The sequence below is a fragment of the Patagioenas fasciata genome, chromosome Z, assembly GCF_037038585.1.
Source record: "Patagioenas fasciata isolate bPatFas1 chromosome Z, bPatFas1.hap1, whole genome shotgun sequence".
Classification (NCBI taxonomy): Eukaryota; Metazoa; Chordata; class Aves; order Columbiformes; family Columbidae; genus Patagioenas; species Patagioenas fasciata.
The window spans coordinates 6,166,257-6,185,244 of NC_092560.1; the positions used below are offsets into that span (position 1 = coordinate 6,166,257).

At 51.2% G+C, this 18,988-nt stretch overlaps 3 protein-coding genes across 3 annotated transcripts; all 3 read left to right on the forward strand.

Moving 5' to 3' along the window:
- The first annotated feature begins 25 nt into the window (after positions 1-25).
- LOC136115311 (inositol 1,4,5-trisphosphate receptor-interacting protein-like 1) lies at positions 26-1,857 on the forward strand. The gene has a single exon (XM_065861349.2). The coding sequence runs from the start codon at positions 26-28 to the stop codon at positions 1,763-1,765; it is 1,740 nt and encodes a 579-aa protein (XP_065717421.1). The 3' UTR covers positions 1,766-1,857.
- Positions 1,858-6,812: 4,955 nt separating this feature from the next.
- On the forward strand, positions 6,813-8,552 carry LOC136115089 (inositol 1,4,5-trisphosphate receptor-interacting protein-like 1). The gene has a single exon (XM_065860986.1). The coding sequence runs from the start codon at positions 6,813-6,815 to the stop codon at positions 8,550-8,552; it is 1,740 nt and encodes a 579-aa protein (XP_065717058.1).
- Positions 8,553-13,675: 5,123 nt separating this feature from the next.
- Positions 13,676-15,415, forward strand: LOC136115354 (inositol 1,4,5-trisphosphate receptor-interacting protein-like 1). The gene has a single exon (XM_065861421.1). The coding sequence runs from the start codon at positions 13,676-13,678 to the stop codon at positions 15,413-15,415; it is 1,740 nt and encodes a 579-aa protein (XP_065717493.1).
- The last annotated feature ends 3,573 nt before the right edge of the window (positions 15,416-18,988 follow it).

Below are 18,988 nucleotides of genomic sequence, written 5' to 3' on the forward strand. Positions count from 1 at the left end.
GCTGGATGAGGAGACGCACAGGCGCATGGAGCAGCGTGCTGAGATGCTGAAACGGGAGATGACTTGGCTGTGGCAGGAGATAGAGGAGAGGAGCCGGGAGCAGAGGAACCAGGCGCAGAGGAACCAGGAGCAGAGCGGCTTTGCCTGGGCATCCCTGCTCCTCTCTGCCTTGCAACACTGGCTGTGCTGGGCCGTTGCTGGAGTCCTGGTCGTGCTCTTTGTGCTCTGCTGGTGCCTCAGGAAATGGAGCCCTGAGCCAGAGAGAGGAGAGGAGAGCTTTGCTAAAAACGTGGAGAAGAAGAAACATGAAGGAGAGAATGATGATGCAAACGAAGCTCAAGAAGAGAATGATGATGCAAATGAACCTGAAGAGAATCATGATGCAAATGAAGACGAAGAAGGGAATGATGATGCAAACGAAGCTCAAGAAGAGAATGATAATGCAAATGAACCTGAAGAAGAAAATGACGATGCCAATGAAGACGAAGAAGAGAATGATGATGAAAACGAAAATGACGATGAAGAAGAGAATGATGATGAAAATGAAGATGAAGAAGAGAATGAAGATGAAGATGGAGATGGAGAAGAGAATGATGAGAATGATGATGAAGATGAAGCCGAAGAAGCGAATGATAATGCAAATGACCTGGGAAGGTTTCTTGAGGAGGACATAGAGCGGCCAGTTCAGCACCTGTACAGAGACTGCAAGTCTGTGATGAGCCTTATGGAAACCTTCATCCATCTCTACCAGTATATCTTCTCAAATACTTATTTCCCAGTGCTGGAAAAAGCCATCGAGGTGGGCAGTGCCTTTGAAGGTTGGAGTCCCCGTGGGGAAGACATCACCTACCGCCTGATTTTGCCCCTGAAGCCTCCCCGAGGACACACCTTCCACCTGGAGCCGGGCTCCGTGTGGCCAATGAGGAACTTCCGCATCCGTGTGGAGGTGGTGTGTACCTGTGAGATGGAGCAGCCGGCAGGAGAGACACGTTGCTTCCTCCATCACCCCGAGCAAGAGCACGGGAGGAATGCAGCCTTCAGCATCCTAGACGACCTCTGCACTGCCTCCTACCTAGACGTGCAGAAAACTGCGCGCTATTTCCAGATGTTTGTGAGACGTTCCTGGAGGGCTCTGCATCTTTCAACCGTACGCCGCCTAACAGTGCTGCCCTCTGACCGCTCCTGCAAATTCTGTGTGGTGCAACGCCGGGGGAAAAGGATTTTAATTGAGTTGATGTTTGGGGTGCAAGAAGGTGACTCGGACATCTTTGTGAGCAGCCAGTATACAGAGGCTGGCTACACTCCAAGCACAATGTGGCCAGAGACCTATGCTGTGGCAGAGATGAAGTTCTTCAGGTTGATTGCCAGAAAGGCACATCCTGACACCTGCTACCTCAGATGCCTGCAGCTCTGTGCCCGCTGCCTGCTGGGCAGAGACTTTTCCACCTATACACTGAAGACAGTTATGATGCACGTGCTGACCACCAGGCCGCTGTCAAACTGGCACAGGAGGTATTCCTGGCAATGGCTGAACGACATCCTGCAGTACCTGCAGAGATGTCTGCGGAGGAAATGCCTGAACCACTTCTTCATTGGCAATGAGAACCTGCCAGAGGAGATCATCTTGCCCCCGGAACTGCGAATGGCTGAACCATTCAACCTCTTCCAGCACCTGACGCAGAATCCTTACGCCTCTGAGCACGCAAATCTTGAGTTTGATGGGCTGCAAAGTCGGGTTCATAGGATGCTTCTCGACGGGCGCTGAAAGAGGCCATCCTGCACAGAGCTGTGTTTGCGCAGGTCGCAGCTGCTGGCAGACAACCGTGTGTTCCAGGAAGAACAAAGAGGGGAGAATGCAGGGCACGGAAAGGAAAGGAAAGGAAAAGGTGTTGCACCTTCCCTGCGCAGCTAAAGCGCCTCCTGGGGAGTGGGACACGATGCAGCTGAAGAGGCCATCACGAGGAGTCTTGTGACAGGGACTCCATTACCACCCGGACAGCAACTGCCCTCTCTCTTCAACAGCTTCCATTCCATTCCATTCCATTCATTGCATTGCATTGCATTCCATTCCTTCTGGGAGCTTTACCACGTGCAGAGCTGCCCATAAGTGTTGTGTTTGAATAAAAGTTGTGTTGTGAGTGCTTGCATCACTTTTGTGGGGATCGTGGGCATAGGGTGCTGACTGCTCAGCTGCCACAGGGTCAGGGAGCATTTTGCAGAAGAGCTGATGTGGTGGGCTGTGGTCTCTCTCATTCTGTAAATCAGGCTCCTCTTTGCATCCATGCTTCCTCATCAGGGCAATGAGAATAGCCCTTCAGCCTCCGTGAGGTGGTCCATCCAGTGCAGCAGATGGTGCAGAGGACGCAGGAGCAGAGTGGCTTGGCCTTGGGAGCACTGTGCTTTTCTGCCTTGCAGCAGTGGCAGGTCTAGTCTTTCTCCTGCTCTTTGGGCTCTGCTGGCGGCTACAGAAAAGGAGCTGTGCCTATGTCGGTATTAATGAGGAGGAGAGATCCAGCAGCAACACAGCGCAGGAGAAGGAAGAGGAGACAGGGATGAGAAACACGAGGAAGAGGAAAGTGAAGAAGATCCCTGTGATGATAGTGATTTGAGCATGGTTTCTGAAAAGCACATTCAGTATCCAGTGCAGAACATGGCCAGCAAGTGCCAGGTGGCAGAGGAAGTAGCGGTGGCTTCCTCCATGTTTTCAGGTTGCTCTTCTTCAATAGTTTCTTCCTCACACTGCAGCCAGTCATTGAGGCGGGCAGCACTTTTTAAGGCTGGAATCCTCATGAGAACCATGCTGTCTCCCCCCTGCTTGTGCCCCTGCATCCTGCCCTTGGCCATGCCTTCCACCTCGATCTGAGCATCGTGGAGCAGGTGCTGGCAAGAGACCCCTGCAACCATGTGGAGCTGCAGCATGCCTGGATGAGGAGACATCTGGTGGAGAATGTGCTGAGCATGTGCATATCCCTGAGGACACACTGAGTAAATATCACCCTGTATCACCCCTCTTCCACGTTAGGGTGCTGCCCTTCTCCCGCTCATGCAATCTTCAGCTAGCTGACTACTTCAACAGGACTGTTTTCGTTGTGTGGACAGTCGGTGGGGAGAAAGGCAAGTCGGACATCTTCCTGAGCATTTAGTAGGCCGAAGCGACTTTACTGGTGTTTACTTTCTCTCTGATAGGATTGTGCTTTTTCAAGTAGCATTTGGTCATCTCATGATGTCACACTGATCCTTCATGGGTCCTTAGGATTTTAATCTATGTTTTTTGGTTTTTGCTTGTCTTTAGCAGGAATTGTACCCCTTACAGTCGCTAGAGCAAACACATGAAAGTTGCCTGCCTCCTTCTGTCTAGCTATTTATCACACACAGTTTGGCAATATTCAGGTCATTGTATTTATACAGTGTTTCTTTTATCCCCTCTTTCCGGCAGAGGCCAGTAAACACCAGCGGCTGTGGCACCCCTCCTGCCCAAGGCACATGTCAAGGCATCTTTTATACTCCCTCTGAAATTAGTTTCTGTCCCCAAAAAGGAATACTATGTTGGGTAGGACACCTTTTTTGAACATGAGGATTTTAAAGATACACTTGTCCTGGTTTTGTTAAAAGCAAGACCACTTTTCTTCTAGTGATTTTTCTTTCAGCTAAGTTGTTCTAGGCAGCTATACTTTTCTGAGTTTTAGCCTGCATACTTTTCCTTGGATGCTGTACTCAGTGCTGATAAGAAGACCAAGGGAATGCTGAAGAAGCTCATGTTTAGATTTATTACCATGGTAGCCAAGAAAGACTGATAAGTTTTCCCATGTTCCGTCCTGAGAGGGGCGTGTTTGAAGAGGGGTGGATGGAACAGGTGACTTAAATTGACCAATTAAGTATTCCATCCCATAACCGTCATACCCCCCTCATATATGTGAGGGTGATCACGAGGGTCACTCTCTCTTCAATCATGGCCGACATCTAGAGAGGACCCTGCCTGTCTGCCTGTGATCCACAGGCCTCAGGCCCTGCATCCCTGCAACCAGTTTCCAGTTTGCTCTGAAGTCCCACCCGTGACAGCCGGGGGCCTGCGCTGCAGCTGCTGGAGCCACCAGCTCCGCACACTCAGCTCCCGCTACTGCAGTGATGCCAACTCCACATCGAGCATTCAAGATTGGGTTTGTATATTTTGTGTATATATTCTCTTTCTATTAGTAGCATTAGTAAAAGCCTTTAAAACCTTTCAACTTGAAGTCTAAGTCTCTCTTCCTTCCTCCTTTCCTATCGTCTCTCTGATGCACAGGAAGTGGGTGGCGGGAGGTGAGGGGGTAACAGGGAGCGTCCGCCACAGTTTATTGCCGCCTTGCCTTAAAGCATGACACACTCCACATGGGTTCACGGGTAGGAGATAGGAACCACTCTGCTGCCAGGTGGTTGTATTACAGATATTACAGATGGAAGACCTAACTACTCGCAGCGGCAGTTCCCATCAACTTTGCTGCAAACCCTGCTCGCGATCCTGTCGCAAGAGGGACAAGCTCAGACAGGCAGCAGAGCTCCTGTGGGCTTTCTGGGTTGGCGCAGATTTTTCTTAGCACTTGAGTTGACTTAAAGGAACTGCCGTGTTTTGGGAGGAGGTTATTGATGGATATAGAGGAAAACAATACATGGAATTGAAAGGGAGAAAGAAACTTAACAGCTGAGACAATTATACTGTTAAGCAGGTATCTTTTACTTTGTCAGCGCTGGGGAACACTGGGGATCGTCCTCCATAAGTGCTCCAAAGACCGGACGCTCTTGCGCTGCTTATATTCCTATAATTCTTATGTATGAACTACAATCTTTGGAAATTTTGATACAGTCCCTAAGTGCCATGTCTACACATCTTTTGGGTACCTCCCGCCACTGTGCCTCAAGCACTTCCCTGGGTATCTTCGTTGAATGCTCATTAACGCTTTCAATGTAGAACTTTTTCCTGATAGCCCATCCAAGCTTCCTCTGGAGAAACTTGAGGCCATTTCCTCTCTTCCTATCACTTGTTACCTGGCAAAAGAGACCAACCCCCACCTCGCCACAACCTCCTTTCAGGCAGTTAGACACAGTGAGAAGGTCTCCCCTCAGCCTCGTTTTCTTCAGGGTCCCTCAACTGCTTCCATTACACTTGTGCTCCAGACCCTTCACCAGCCTCATTGCCCTTCTCTGAATTCACTCTAGCACCTCAAGGACTTTCCTGTAGTGAGGGGCCCAAAACTGACCCCAAGGTTCAGGGTGCAACTTCAGCAGGGCCGAGTACAGGAGGATGATTACTTCCCTCGTCCTGCTGGTCACTGTATTGCTGATACAAGCCAGGACGATGTTGGCCTTTTTGGACACCTGGGCACACTCCCGGCCCATATTCAGCTAGCTGTCAACGTCTTCTTCTGCTGGGCAGCTTTCCAGTCACCCTTTCCTGAGCCTGTAGTGTTGTATGAGGTGGTTATGACTCAAGTGCAGGACCCGGAACTCAGCCTTGTTGAACCTCCTTACAGCTGGCCTCGGCCCATAGATCCAGCCAGTCCAGACCTCTCTCTAGAGCCCTTCTGCCCTCATGCACATCAACAATCCCACCCAACTTGGTGTCATCTGCAAACCTACCAACCATGCACTGGGCTGCAGCTCCCCCTTTGCCCTTTGCCCTTCTCCAGCCTGGAGCACACAGGAATTGGAATAAAGGCGGAGGAAGAGAAGGAGCAGGATTTGAGTGTGCCCCATGCAGGCTGCTAGTCACACCATGAGGCTCTATGAACTACAAGCATCACTGCCATAAACAGGATGGACAGTCAGCACCTTTCATTAAAAAAATTGTGCTTCAAGTCTATGCAGCCTAGAATTATCTGTTTTCTCCTCCAGGTTTATTGGGACTGAATATTCACTATGGAGAGACTGGAGGGGAAAAGGGTAGATATTGATCTGAACATACCTCCCCAGCACATCTGTGACTCTTCAGGTCTTCTAGTCTCTAAGATATAGAATCACAGAATAGTTGGGGTTTGAAGGGAGCTTCAAAGGTCACCTAGGTCAAGGCCTGCCCTGAGCAGGGACATCTTCACCCAGATCAGGTTGCTCAGAGTCCCATCTCACAGGATAGGATGTCAGAGAGCAAAGCATCCATGGGTCACATCACCCAGTTTTATAATTGGGAAGGGTCTGGGGGGCTTCTATCTGGTTTGTAAACAGAACCCTGGGAGTGCTGGCCGGCTTGGTGGGTCTGTACATTGTCAGGGTTGGTGTTTGGCTGCCAGGGGCAGCTGCGAGTGGCTGGGCCAGGGTGGTGCGGACGGGCAGGGCCGGCGGGCGTGCCTGTGATGTGCTCGGGCGCCCGTGACATCACAAGGGACGAGTCCCCACGGGGCGGTTATCAGGGGCGCCAGCAGCAGCGCCGCCTCAGTCCGGCTTGGGCCAGCGGTGAGTGCGCAGGCGGGGGGAGGCCGGGCTGGACGGGGCCGGGGCAGAAACGCGGTCCCCGGGGGTGGGTTCTCACCCTGCCTGGAGGGCCCGGTCGCTCACGGGAGCACCTTGGCCAGGGCACGGAGCCGCCGCCACCAGGGCCGGGGCAGCCCTTGCTGCCTCCCAGCTGCCTCGGCCCCATTCCTACCTGCCCCCAGCTCCGTGCGGCCCCTGGCCTCGCTCTCCCTTCACCAGCCCCCTCTCTCCTGACCAGCCCCACTGAGCCCCTCCTCTCCCTTCTCCTGCAGGACATGGCTCTCTTGGACGTTTTCGTCGGGCTTTTTCAAATTCTTACCCTGAACGTGCAGTTGGTCGGCTATGAGCTGGATGAGGAGACGCACAGGCGCATGGAGCAGCGTGCTGAGATGCTGAAACGGGAGATGACTTGGCTGTGGCAGGAGATAGAGGAGAGGAGCCGGGAGCAGAGGAACCAGGCGCAGAGGAACCAGGAGCAGAGCGGCTTTGCCTGGGCATCCCTGCTCCTCTCTGCCTTGCAACACTGGCTGTGCTGGGCCGTTGCTGGAGTCCTGGTCGTGCTCTTTGTGCTCTGCTGGTGCCTCAGGAAATGGAGCCCTGAGCCAGAGAGAGGAGAGGAGAGCTTTGCTAAAAACGTGGAGAAGAAGAAACATGAAGGAGAGAATGATGATGCAAACGAAGCTCAAGAAGAGAATGATGATGCAAATGAACCTGAAGAGAATCATGATGCAAATGACGACGAAGAAGGGAATGATGATGCAAACGAAGCTCAAGAAGAGAATGATAATGCAAATGAACCTGAAGAAGAAAATGACGATGCCAATGAAGACGAAGAAGAGAATGATGATGAAAACGAAAATGACGATGAAGAAGAGAATGATGATGAAAATGAAGATGAAGAAGAGAATGAAGATGAAGATGGAGATGGAGAAGAGAATGATGAGAATGATGATGAAGATGAAGCCGAAGAAGCGAATGATAATGCAAATGACCTGGGAAGGTTTCTTGAGGAGGACATAGAGCGGCCAGTTCAGCACCTGTACAGAGACTGCAAGTCTGTGATGAGCCTTATGGAAACCTTCATCCATCTCTACCAGTATATCTTCTCAAATACTTATTTCCCAGTGCTGGAAAAAGCCATCGAGGTGGGCAGTGCCTTTGAAGGTTGGAGTCCCCGTGGGGAAGACATCACCTACCGCCTGATTTTGCCCCTGAAGCCTCCCCGAGGACACACCTTCCACCTGGAGCCAGGCTCCGTGTGGCCAATGAGGAACTTCCGCATCCGTGTGGAGGTGGTGTGTACCTGTGAGATGGAGCAGCCGGCAGGAGAGACACGTTGCTTCCTCCATCACCCCGAGCAAGAGCACGGGAGGAATGCAGCCTTCAGCATCCTAGACGACCTCTGCACTGCCTCCTACCTAGACGTGCAGAAAACTGCGCGCTATTTCCAGATGTTTGTGAGACGTTCCTGGAGGGCTCTGCATCTTTCAACCGTACGCCGCCTAACAGTGCTGCCCTCTGACCGCTCCTGCAAATTCTGTGTGGTGCAACGCCGGGGGAAAAGGATTTTAATTGAGTTGATGTTTGGGGTGCAAGAAGGTGACTCGGACATCTTTGTGAGCAGCCAGTATACAGAGGCTGGCTACACTCCAAGCACAATGTGGCCAGAGACCTATGCTGTGGCAGAGATGAAGTTCTTCAGGTTGATTGCCAGAAAGGCACATCCTGACACCTGCTACCTCAGATGCCTGCAGCTCTGTGCCCGCTGCCTGCTGGGCAGAGACTTTTCCACCTATACACTGAAGACAGTTATGATGCACGTGCTGACCACCATGCCGCTGTCAAACTGGCACAGGAGGTATTTCTGGCAATGGCTGAACGACATCCTGCAGTACCTGCAGAGATGTCTGCGGAGGAAATGCCTGAACCACTTCTTCATTGGCAATGAGAACCTGCCAGAGGAGATCATCTTGCCCCCGGAACTGCGAATGGCTGAACCATTCAACCTCTTCCAGCACCTGACGCAGAATCCTTACGCCTCTGAGCACGCAAATCTTGAGTTTGATGGGCTGCAAAGTCGGGTTCATAGGATGCTTCTCGACAGGCGCTGAAAGAGGCCATCCTGCACAGAGCTGTGTTTGTGCAGGTCGCAGCTGCTGGCAGACAACCGTGTGTTCCAGGAAGAACAAAGAGGGGAGAATGCAGGGCACGGAAAGGAAAGGAAAAGGTGTTGCACCTTCCCTGCGCAGCTAAAGCGCCTCCTGGGGAGTGGGACACGATGCAGCTGAAGAGGCCATCACGAGGAGTCTTGTGACAGGGACTCCATTACCACCTGGACAGCAACTGCCCTCTCTCTTCAACAGCTTCCATTCCATTCCATTCCATTCCATTCCATTCCATTCCATTCCATTCCATTCCATTCCATTCCATTCCATTCCATTCCATTCCATTCCATTGCATTGCATTGCATTGCATTGCATTGCATTCCATTCCTTCTGGGAGCTTTACCACGTGCAGAGCTGCCCATAAGTGTTGTGTTTGAATAAAAGTTGTGTTGTGAGTGCTTGCATCACTTTTGTGGGGATCGTGGGCATAGGGTGCTGACTGCTCAGCTGCCACAGGGTCAGGGAGCATTTTGCAGAAGAGCTGATGTGGTGGGCTGTGGTCTCTCTCATTCTGTAAATCAGGCTCCTCTTTGCATCCATGCTTCCTCATCAGGGCAATGAGAATAGCCCTTCAGCCTCCGTGAGGTGGTCCATCCAGTGCAGCAGATGGCGCAGAGGACGCAGGAGCAGAGTGGCGTGGCCTTGGGAGCACTGTGCTTTTCTGCCTTGCAGCAGTGGCAGGTCTAGTCTTTCTCCTGCTCTTTGGGCTCTGCTGGCGGCTACAGAAAAGGAGCTGTGCCTATGTCGGTATTAATGAGGAGGAGAGATCCAGCAGCAACACAGCGCAGGAGAAGGAAGAGGAGACAGGGATGAGAAACACGAGGAAGAGGAAAGTGAAGAAGATCCCTGTGATGATAGTGATTTGAGCATGGTTTCTGAAAAGCACATTCAGTATCCAGTGCAGAACATGGCCAGCAAGTGCCAGGTGGCAGAGGAAGTAGCGGTGGCTTCCTCCATGTTTTCAGGTTGCTCTTCTTCAATAGTTTCTTCCTCACACTGCAGCCAGTCATTGAGGCGGGCAGCACTTTTTAAGGCTGGAATCCTCATGAGAACCATGCTGTCTCCCCCCTGCTTGTGCCCCTGCATCCTGCCCTTGGCCATGCCTTCCACCTCGATCTGAGCATCGTGGAGCAGGTGCTGGCAAGAGACCCCTGCAACCATGTGGAGCTGCAGCATGCCTGGATGAGGAGACATCTGGTGGAGAATGTGCTGAGCATGTGCATATCCCTGAGGACACACTGAGTAAATATCACCCTGTATCACCCCTCTTCCACGTTAGGGTGCTGCCCTTCTCCCGCTCATGCAATCTTCAGCTAGCTGACTACTTCAACAGGACTGTTTTCGTTGTGTGGACAGTCGGTGGGGAGAAAGGCAAGTCGGACATCTTCCTGAGCATTTGGTAGGCCGAAGCGACTTTACTGGTGTTTACTTTCTCTCTGATAGGATTGTGCTTTTTCAAGTAGCATTTGGTCATCTCATGATGTCACACTGATCCTTCATGGGTCCTTAGGATTTTAATCTATGTTTTTTGGTTTTTGCTTGTCTTTAGCAGGAATTGTACCCCTTACAGTCGCTAGAGCAAACACATGAAAGTTGCCTGCCTCCTTCTGTCTAGCTATTTATCACACACAGTTTGGCAATATTCAGGTCATTGTATTTATACAGTGTTTCTTTTATCCCCTCTTTCCGGCAGAGGCCAGTAAACACCAGCGGCTGTGGCACCCCTCCTGCCCAAGGCACATGTCAAGGCATCTTTTATACTCCCTCTGAAATTAGTTTCTGTCCCCAAAAAGGAATACTATGTTGGGTAGGACACCTTTTTTGAACATGAGGATTTTAAAGATACACTTGTCCTGGTTTTGTTAAAAGCAAGACCACTTTTCTTCTAGTGATTTTTCTTTCAGCTAAGTTCTTCTAGGCAGCTATACTTTTCTGAGTTTTAGCCTGCATACTTTTCCTTGGATGCTGTACTCAGTGCTGATAAGAAGACCAAGGGAATGCTGAAGAAGCTCATGTTTAGATTTATTACCATGGTAGCCAAGAAAGACTGATAAGTTTTCCCATGTTCCGTCCTGAGAGGGGCGTGTTTGAAGAGGGGTGGATGGAACAGGTGACTTAAATTGACCAATTAAGTATTCCATCCCATAACCGTCATACCCCCCTCATATATGTGAGGGTGATCACGAGGGTCACTCTCTCTTCAATCATGGCCGACATCTAGAGAGGACCCTGCCTGTCTGCCTGTGATCCACAGGCCTCAGGCCCTGCATCCCTGCAACCAGTTTCCAGTTTGCTCTGAAGTCCCACCCGTGACAGCCGGGGGCCTGCGCTGCAGCTGCTGGAGCCACCAGCTCCGCACACTCAGCTCCCGCTACTGCAGTGATGCCAACTCCACATCGAGCATTCAAGATTGGGTTTGTATATTTTGTGTATATATTCTCTTTCTATTAGTAGCATTAGTAAAAGCCTTTAAAACCTTTCAACTTGAAGTCTAAGTCTCTCTTCCTTCCTCCTTTCCTATCGTCTCTCTGATGCACAGGAAGTGGGTGGCGGGAGGTGAGGGGGTAACAGGGAGCGTCTGCCACAGTTTATTGCCGCCTTGCCTTAAAGCATGACACACTCCACATGGGTTCACGGGTAGGAGATAGGAACCACTCTGCTGCCAGGTGGTTGTATTACAGATATTACAGATGGAAGACCTAACTACTCGCAGCGGCAGTTCCCATCAACTTTGCTGCAAACCCTGCTCGCGATCCTGTCGCAAGAGGGACAAGCTCAGACAGGCAGCAGAGCTCCTGTGGGCTTTCTGGGTTGGCGCAGATTTTTCTTAGCACTTGAGTTGACTTAAAGGAACTGCCGTGTTTTGGGAGGAGGTTATTGATGGATATAGAGGAAAACAATACATGGAATTGAAAGGGAGAAAGAAACTTAACAGCTGAGACAATTATACTGTTAAGCAGGTATCTTTTACTTTGTCAGCGCTGGGGAACACTGGGGATCGTCCTCCATAAGTGCTCCAAAGACCGGACGCTCTTGCGCTGCTTATATTCCTATAATTCTTATGTATGAACTACAATCTTTGGAAATTTTGATACAGTCCCTAAGTGCCATGTCTACACATCTTTTGGGTACCTCCCGCCACTGTGCCTCAAGCACTTCCCTGGGTATCTTCGTTGAATGCTCATTAACGCTTTCAATGTAGAACTTTTTCCTGATAGCCCATCCAAGCTTCCTCTGGAGAAACTTGAGGCCATTTCCTCTCTTCCTATCACTTGTTACCTGGCAAAAGAGACCAACCCCCACCTCGCCACAACCTCCTTTCAGGCAGTTAGACACAGTGAGAAGGTCTCCCCTCAGCCTCGTTTTCTTCAGGGTCCCTCAACTGCTTCCATTACACTTGTGCTCCAGACCCTTCACCAGCCTCATTGCCCTTCTCTGAATTCACTCTAGCACCTCAAGGACTTTCCTGTAGTGAGGGGCCCAAAACTGACCCCAAGGTTCAGGGTGCAACTTCAGCAGGGCCGAGTACAGGAGGATGATTACTTCCCTCGTCCTGCTGGTCACTGTATTGCTGATACAAGCCAGGACGATGTTGGCCTTTTTGGACACCTGGGCACACTCCCGGCCCATATTCAGCTAGCTGTCAACGTCTTCTTCTGCTGGGCAGCTTTCCAGTCACCCTTTCCTGAGCCTGTAGTGTTGTATGAGGTGGTTATGACTCAAGTGCAGGACCCGGAACTCAGCCTTGTTGAACCTCCTTACAGCTGGCCTCGGCCCATAGATCCAGCCAGTCCAGACCTCTCTCTAGAGCCCTTCTGCCCTCATGCACATCAACAATCCCACCCAACTTGGTGTCATCTGCAAACCTACCAACCATGCACTGGGCTGCAGCTCCCCCTTTGCCCTTTGCCCTTCTCCAGCCTGGAGCACACAGGAATTGGAATAAAGGCGGAGGAAGAGAAGGAGCAGGATTTGAGTGTGCCCCATGCAGGCTGCTAGTCACACCATGAGGCTCTATGAACTACAAGCATCACTGCCATAAACAGGATGGACAGTCAGCACCTTTCATTAAAAAAATTGTGCTTCAAGTCTATGCAGCCTAGAATTATCTGTTTTCTCCTCCAGGTTTATTGGGACTGAATATTCACTATAGAGAGACTGGAGGGGAACAGGGTAGATATTGATCTGAACATACCTCCCCAGCACATCTGTGACTCTTCAGGTCTTCTAGTCTCTAAGATATAGAATCACAGAATAGTTGGGGTTTGAAGGGAGCTTCAAAGGTCACCTAGGTCAAGGCCTGCCCTGAGCAGGGACATCTTCACCCAGATCAGGTTGCTCAGAGTCCCATCTCACAGGATAGGATGTCAGAGAGCAAAGCATCCATGGGTCACATCACCCAGTTTTATAATTGGGAAGGGTCTGGGGGGCTTCTATCTGGTTTGTAAACAGAACCCTGGGAGTGCTGGCCGGCTTGGTGGGTCTGTACATTGTCAGGGTTGGTGTTTGGCTGCCAGGGGCAGCTGCGAGTGGCTGGGCCAGGGTGGTGCGGACGGGCAGGGCCGGCGGGCGTGCCTGTGATGTGCTCGGGCGCCCGTGACATCACAAGGGACGAGTCCCCACGGGGCGGTTATCAGGGGCGCCAGCAGCAGCGCCGCCTCAGTCCGGCTTGGGCCAGCGGTGAGTGCGCAGGCGGGGGGAGGCCGGGCTGGACGGGCCCGGGGCAGAAACGCGGTCCCCGGGGGTGGGTTCTCACCCTGCCTGGAGGGCCCGGTCGCTCACGGGAGCACCTTGGCCAGGGCACGGAGCCGCCGCCACCAGGGCCGGGGCAGCCCTTGCTGCCTCCCAGCTGCCTCGGCCCCATTCCTACCTGCCCCCAGCTCCGTGCGGCCCCTGGCCTCGCTCTCCCTTCACCAGCCCCCTCTCTCCTGACCAGCCCCACTGAGCCCCTCCTCTCCCTTCTCCTGCAGGACATGGCTCTCTTGGACGTTTTCATCGGGCTTTTTCAAATTCTTACCCTGAACGTGCAGTTGGTCGGCTATGAGCTGGATGAGGAGACGCACAGGCGCATGGAGCAGCGTGCTGAGATGCTGAAACGGGGGATGACTTGGCTGTGGCAGGAGATAGAGGAGAGGAGCCGGGAGCAGAGGAACCAGGCGCAGAGGAACCAGGAGCAGAGCGGCTTTGCCTGGGCATCCCTGCTCCTCTCTGCCTTGCAACACTGGCTGTGCTGGGCCGTTGCTGGAGTCCTGGTCGTGCTCTTTGTGCTCTGCTGGTGCCTCAGGAAATGGAGCCCTGAGCCAGAGAGAGGAGAGGAGAGCTTTGCTAAAAACGTGGAGAAGAAGAAACATGAAGGAGAGAATGATGATGCAAACGAAGCTCAAGAAGAGAATGATGATGCAAATGAACCTGAAGAGAATCATGATGCAAATGAAGACGAAGAAGGGAATGATGATGCAAACGAAGCTCAAGAAGAGAATGATAATGCAAATGAACCTGAAGAAGAAAATGACGATGCCAATGAAGACGAAGAAGAGAATGATGATGAAAACGAAAATGACGATGAAGAAGAGAATGATGATGAAAATGAAGATGAAGAAGAGAATGAAGATGAAGATGGAGATGGAGAAGAGAATGATGAGAATGATGATGAAGATGAAGCCGAAGAAGCGAATGATAATGCAAATGACCTGGGAAGGTTTCTTGAGGAGGACATAGAGCGGCCAGTTCAGCACCTGTACAGAGACTGCAAGTCTGTGATGAGCCTTATGGAAACCTTCATCCATCTCTACCAGTATATCTTCTCAAATACTTATTTCCCAGTGCTGGAAAAAGCCATCGAGGTGGGCAGTGCCTTTGAAGGTTGGAGTCCCCGTGGGGAAGACATCACCTACCGCCTGATTTTGCCCCTGAAGCCTCCCCGAGGACACACCTTCCACCTGGAGCCGGGCTCCGTGTGGCCAATGAGGAACTTCCGCATCCGTGTGGAGGTGGTGTGTACCTGTGAGATGGAGCAGCCGGCAGGAGAGACACGTTGCTTCCTCCATCACCCCGAGCAAGAGCACGGGAGGAATGCAGCCTTCAGCATCCTAGACGACCTCTGCACTGCCTCCTACCTAGACGTGCAGAAAACTGCGCGCTATTTCCAGATGTTTGTGAGACGTTCCTGGAGGGCTCTGCATCTTTCAACCGTACGCCGCCTAACAGTGCTGCCCTCTGACCGCTCCTGCAAATTCTGTGTGGTGCAACGCCGGGGGAAAAGGATTTTAATTGAGTTGATGTTTGGGGTGCAAGAAGGTGACTCGGACATCTTTGTGAGCAGCCAGTATACAGAGGCTGGCTACACTCCAAGCACAATGTGGCCAGAGACCTATGCTGTGGCAGAGATGAAGTTCTTCAGGTTGATTGCCAGAAAGGCACATCCTGACACCTGCTACCTCAGATGCCTGCAGCTCTGTGCCCGCTGCCTGCTGGGCAGAGACTTTTCCACCTATACACTGAAGACAGTTATGATGCACGTGCTGACCACCATGCCGCTGTCAAACTGGCACAGGAGGTATTCCTGGCAATGGCTGAACGACATCCTGCAGTACCTGCAGAGATGTCTGCGGAGGAAATGCCTGAACCACTTCTTCATTGGCAATGAGAACCTGCCAGAGGAGATCATCTTGCCCCCGGAACTGCGAATGGCTGAACCATTCAACCTCTTCCAGCACCTGACGCAGAATCCTTACGCCTCTGAGCACGCAAATCTTGAGTTTGATGGGTTGCAAAGTCGGGTTCATAGGATGCTTCTCGACGGGCGCTGAAAGAGGCCATCCTGCACAGAGCTGTGTTTGCGCAGGTCGCAGCTGCTGGCAGACAACCGTGTGTTCCAGGAAGAACAAAGAGGGGAGAATGCAGGGCACGGAAAGGAAAGGAAAAGGTGTTGCACCTTCCCTGCGCAGCTAAAGCGCCTCCTGGGGAGTGGGACACGATGCAGCTGAAGAGGCCATCACGAGGAGTCTTGTGACAGGGACTCCCTTACCACCCGGACAGCAACTGCCCTCTCTCTTCAACAGCTTCCATTCCATTCCATTCCATTCATTGCATTGCATTGCATTCCATTCCTTCTGGGAGCTTTACCACGTGCAGAGCTGCCCATAAGTGTTGTGTTTGAATAAAAGTTGTGTTGTGAGTGCTTGCATCACTTTTGTGGGGATCGTGGGCATAGGGTGCTGACTGCTCAGCTGCCACAGGGTCAGGGAGCATTTTGCAGAAGAGCTGATGTGGTGGGCTGTGGTCTCTCTCATTCTGTAAATCAGGCTCCTCTTTGCATCCATGCTTCCTCATCAGGGCAATGAGAATAGCCCTTCAGCCTCCGTGAGGTGGTCCATCCAGTGCAGCAGATGGCGCAGAGGACGCAGGAGCAGAGTGGCTTGGCCTTGGGAGCACTGTGCTTTTCTGCCTTGCAGCAGTGGCAGGTCTAGTCTTTCTCCTGCTCTTTGGGCTCTGCTGGCGGCTACAGAAAAGGAGCTCTGCCTATGTCGGTATTAATGAGTTGGAGAGATCCAGCAGCAACACAGCACAGGAGAAGGAAGAGGAGACAGGGATGAGAAACACGAGGAAGAGGAAAGTGAAGAAGATCCCTGTGATGATAGTGATTTGAGCATGGTTTCTGAAAAGCACATTCAGTATCCAGTGCAGAACATGGCCAGCAAGTGCCAGGTGGCAGAGGAAGTAGCGGTGGCTTCCTCCATGTTTTCAGGTTGCTCTTCTTCAATAGTTTCTTCCTCACGCTGCAGCCAGTCATTGAGGCGGGCAGCACTTTTTAAGGCTGGAATCCTCATGAGAACCATGCTGTCTCCCCCCTGCTTGTGCCCCTGCATCCTGCCCTTGGCCATGCCTTCCACCTCGATCTGAGCATCGTGGAGCAGGTGCTGGCAAGAGACCCCTGCAACCATGTGGAGCTGCAGCATGCCTGGATGAGGAGACATCTGGTGGAGAATGTGCTGAGCATGTGCATATCCCTGAGGACACACTGAGTAAATATCACCCTGTATCACCCCTCTTCCACGTTAGGGTGCTGCCCTTCTCCCGCTCATGCAATCTTCAGCTAGCTGACTACTTCAACAGGACTGTTTTCGTTGTGTGGACAGTCGGTGGGGAGAAAGGCAAGTCGGACATCTTCCTGAGCATTTGGTAGGCCGAAGCGACTTTACTGGTGTTTACTTTCTCTCTGATAGGATTGTGCTTTTTCAAGTAGCATTTGGTCATCTCATGATGTCACACTGATCCTTCATGGGTCCCTAGGATTTTAATCTATGTTTTTTGGTTTTTGCTTGTCTTTAGCAGGAATTGTACCCCTTACAGTCGCTAGAGCAAACACATGAAAGTTGCCTGCCTCTTTCTGTCTAGCTATTTATCACACACAGTTTGGCAATATTCAGGTCATTGTATTTATACAGTGTTTCTTTTATCCCCTCTTTCCGGCAGAGGCCAGTAAACACCAGCGGCTGTGGCACCCCTCCTGCCCAAGGCACATGTCAAGGCATCTTTTATACTCCCTCTGAAATTAGTTTCTGTCCCCAAAAAGGAATACTATGTTGGGTAGGACACCTTTTTTGAACATGAGGATTTTAAAGATACACTTGTCCTGGTTTTGTTAAAAGCAAGACCACTTTTCTTCTAGTGATTTTTCTTTCAGCTAAGTTCTTCTAGGCAGCTATACTTTTCTGAGTTTTAGCCTGCATACTTTTCCTTGGATGCTGTACTCAGTGCTGATAAGAAGACCAAGGGAATGCTGAAGAAGCTCATGTTTAGATTTATTACCATGGTAGCCAAGAAAGACTGATAAGTTTTCCCATGTTCCGTCCTGAGAGGGGCGTGTTTGAAGAGGGGTGGATGGAACAGGTGACTTAAATTGACCAATTAAGTATTCCATCCCATAACCGTCATACCCCCCTCATATATGTGAGGGTGATCACGAGGGTCACTCTCTCTTCAATCATGGCCGACATCTAGAGAGGACCCTGCCTGTCTGCCTGTGATCCACAGGCCTCAGGCCCTGCATCCCTGCAACCAGTTTCCAGTTTGCTCTGAAGTCCCACCCGTGACAGCCGGGGGCCTGCGCTGCAGCTGCTGGAGCCACCAGCTCCGCACACTCAGCTCCCGCTACTGCAGTGATGCCAACTCCACATCGAGCATTCAAGATTGGGTTTGTATATTTTGTGTATATATTCTCTTTCTATTAGTAGCATTAGTAAAAGCCTTTAAAACCTTTCAACTTGAAGTCTAAGTCTCTCTTCCTTCCTCCTTTCCTATCGTCTCTCTGATGCACAGGAAGTGGGTGGCGGGAGGTGAGGGGGTAACAGGGAGCGTCCGCCACAGTTTATTGCCGCCTTGCCTTAAAGCATGACACACTCCACATGGGTTCACGGGTAGGAGATAGGAACCACTCTGCTGCCAGGTGGTTGTATTACAGATATTACAGATGGAAGACCTAACTACTCGCAGCGGCAGTTCCCATCAACTTTGCTGCAAACCCTGCTCGCGATCCTGTCGCAAGAGGGACAAGCTCAGACAGGCAGCAGAGCTCCTGTGGGCTTTCTGGGTTGGCGCAGATTTTTCTTAGCACTTGAGTTGACTTAAAGGAACTGCCGTGTTTTGGGAGGAGGTTATTGATGGATATAGAGGAAAACAATACATGGAATTGAAAGGGAGAAAGAAACTTAACAGCTGAGACAATTATACTGTTAAGCAGGTATCTTTTACTTTGTCAGCGCTGGGGAACACTGGGGATCGTCCTCCATAAGTGCTCCAAAGACCGGACGCTCTTGCGCTGCTTATATTCCTATAATTCTTATGTATGAACTACAATCTTTGGAAATTTTGATACAGTCCCTAAGTGCCATGTCTACACATCTTTTGGGTACCTCCCGCCACTGTGCCTCAAGCACTTCCCTGGGTATCTTCGTTGAATGCTCATTAACGCTTTCAATGTAGAACTTTTTCCTGATAGCCCATCCAAGCTTCCTCTGGAGAAACTTGAGGCCATTTCCTCTCTTCCTATCACTTGTTACCTGGCAAAAGAGACCAACCCCCACCTCGCCACAACCTCCTTTCAGGCAGTTAGACACAGTGAGAAGGTCTCCCCTCAGCCTCGTTTTCTTCAGGGTCCCTCAACTGCTTCCATTACACTTGTGCTCCAGACCCTTCACCAGCCTCATTGCCCTTCTCTGAATTCACTCTAGCACCTCAAGGACTTTCCTGTAGTGAGGGGCCCAAAACTGACCCCAAGGTTCAGGGTGCAACTTCAGCAGGGCCGAGTACAGGAGGATGATTACTTCCCTCGTCCTGCTGGTCACTGTATTGCTGATACAAGCCAGGACGATGTTGGCCTT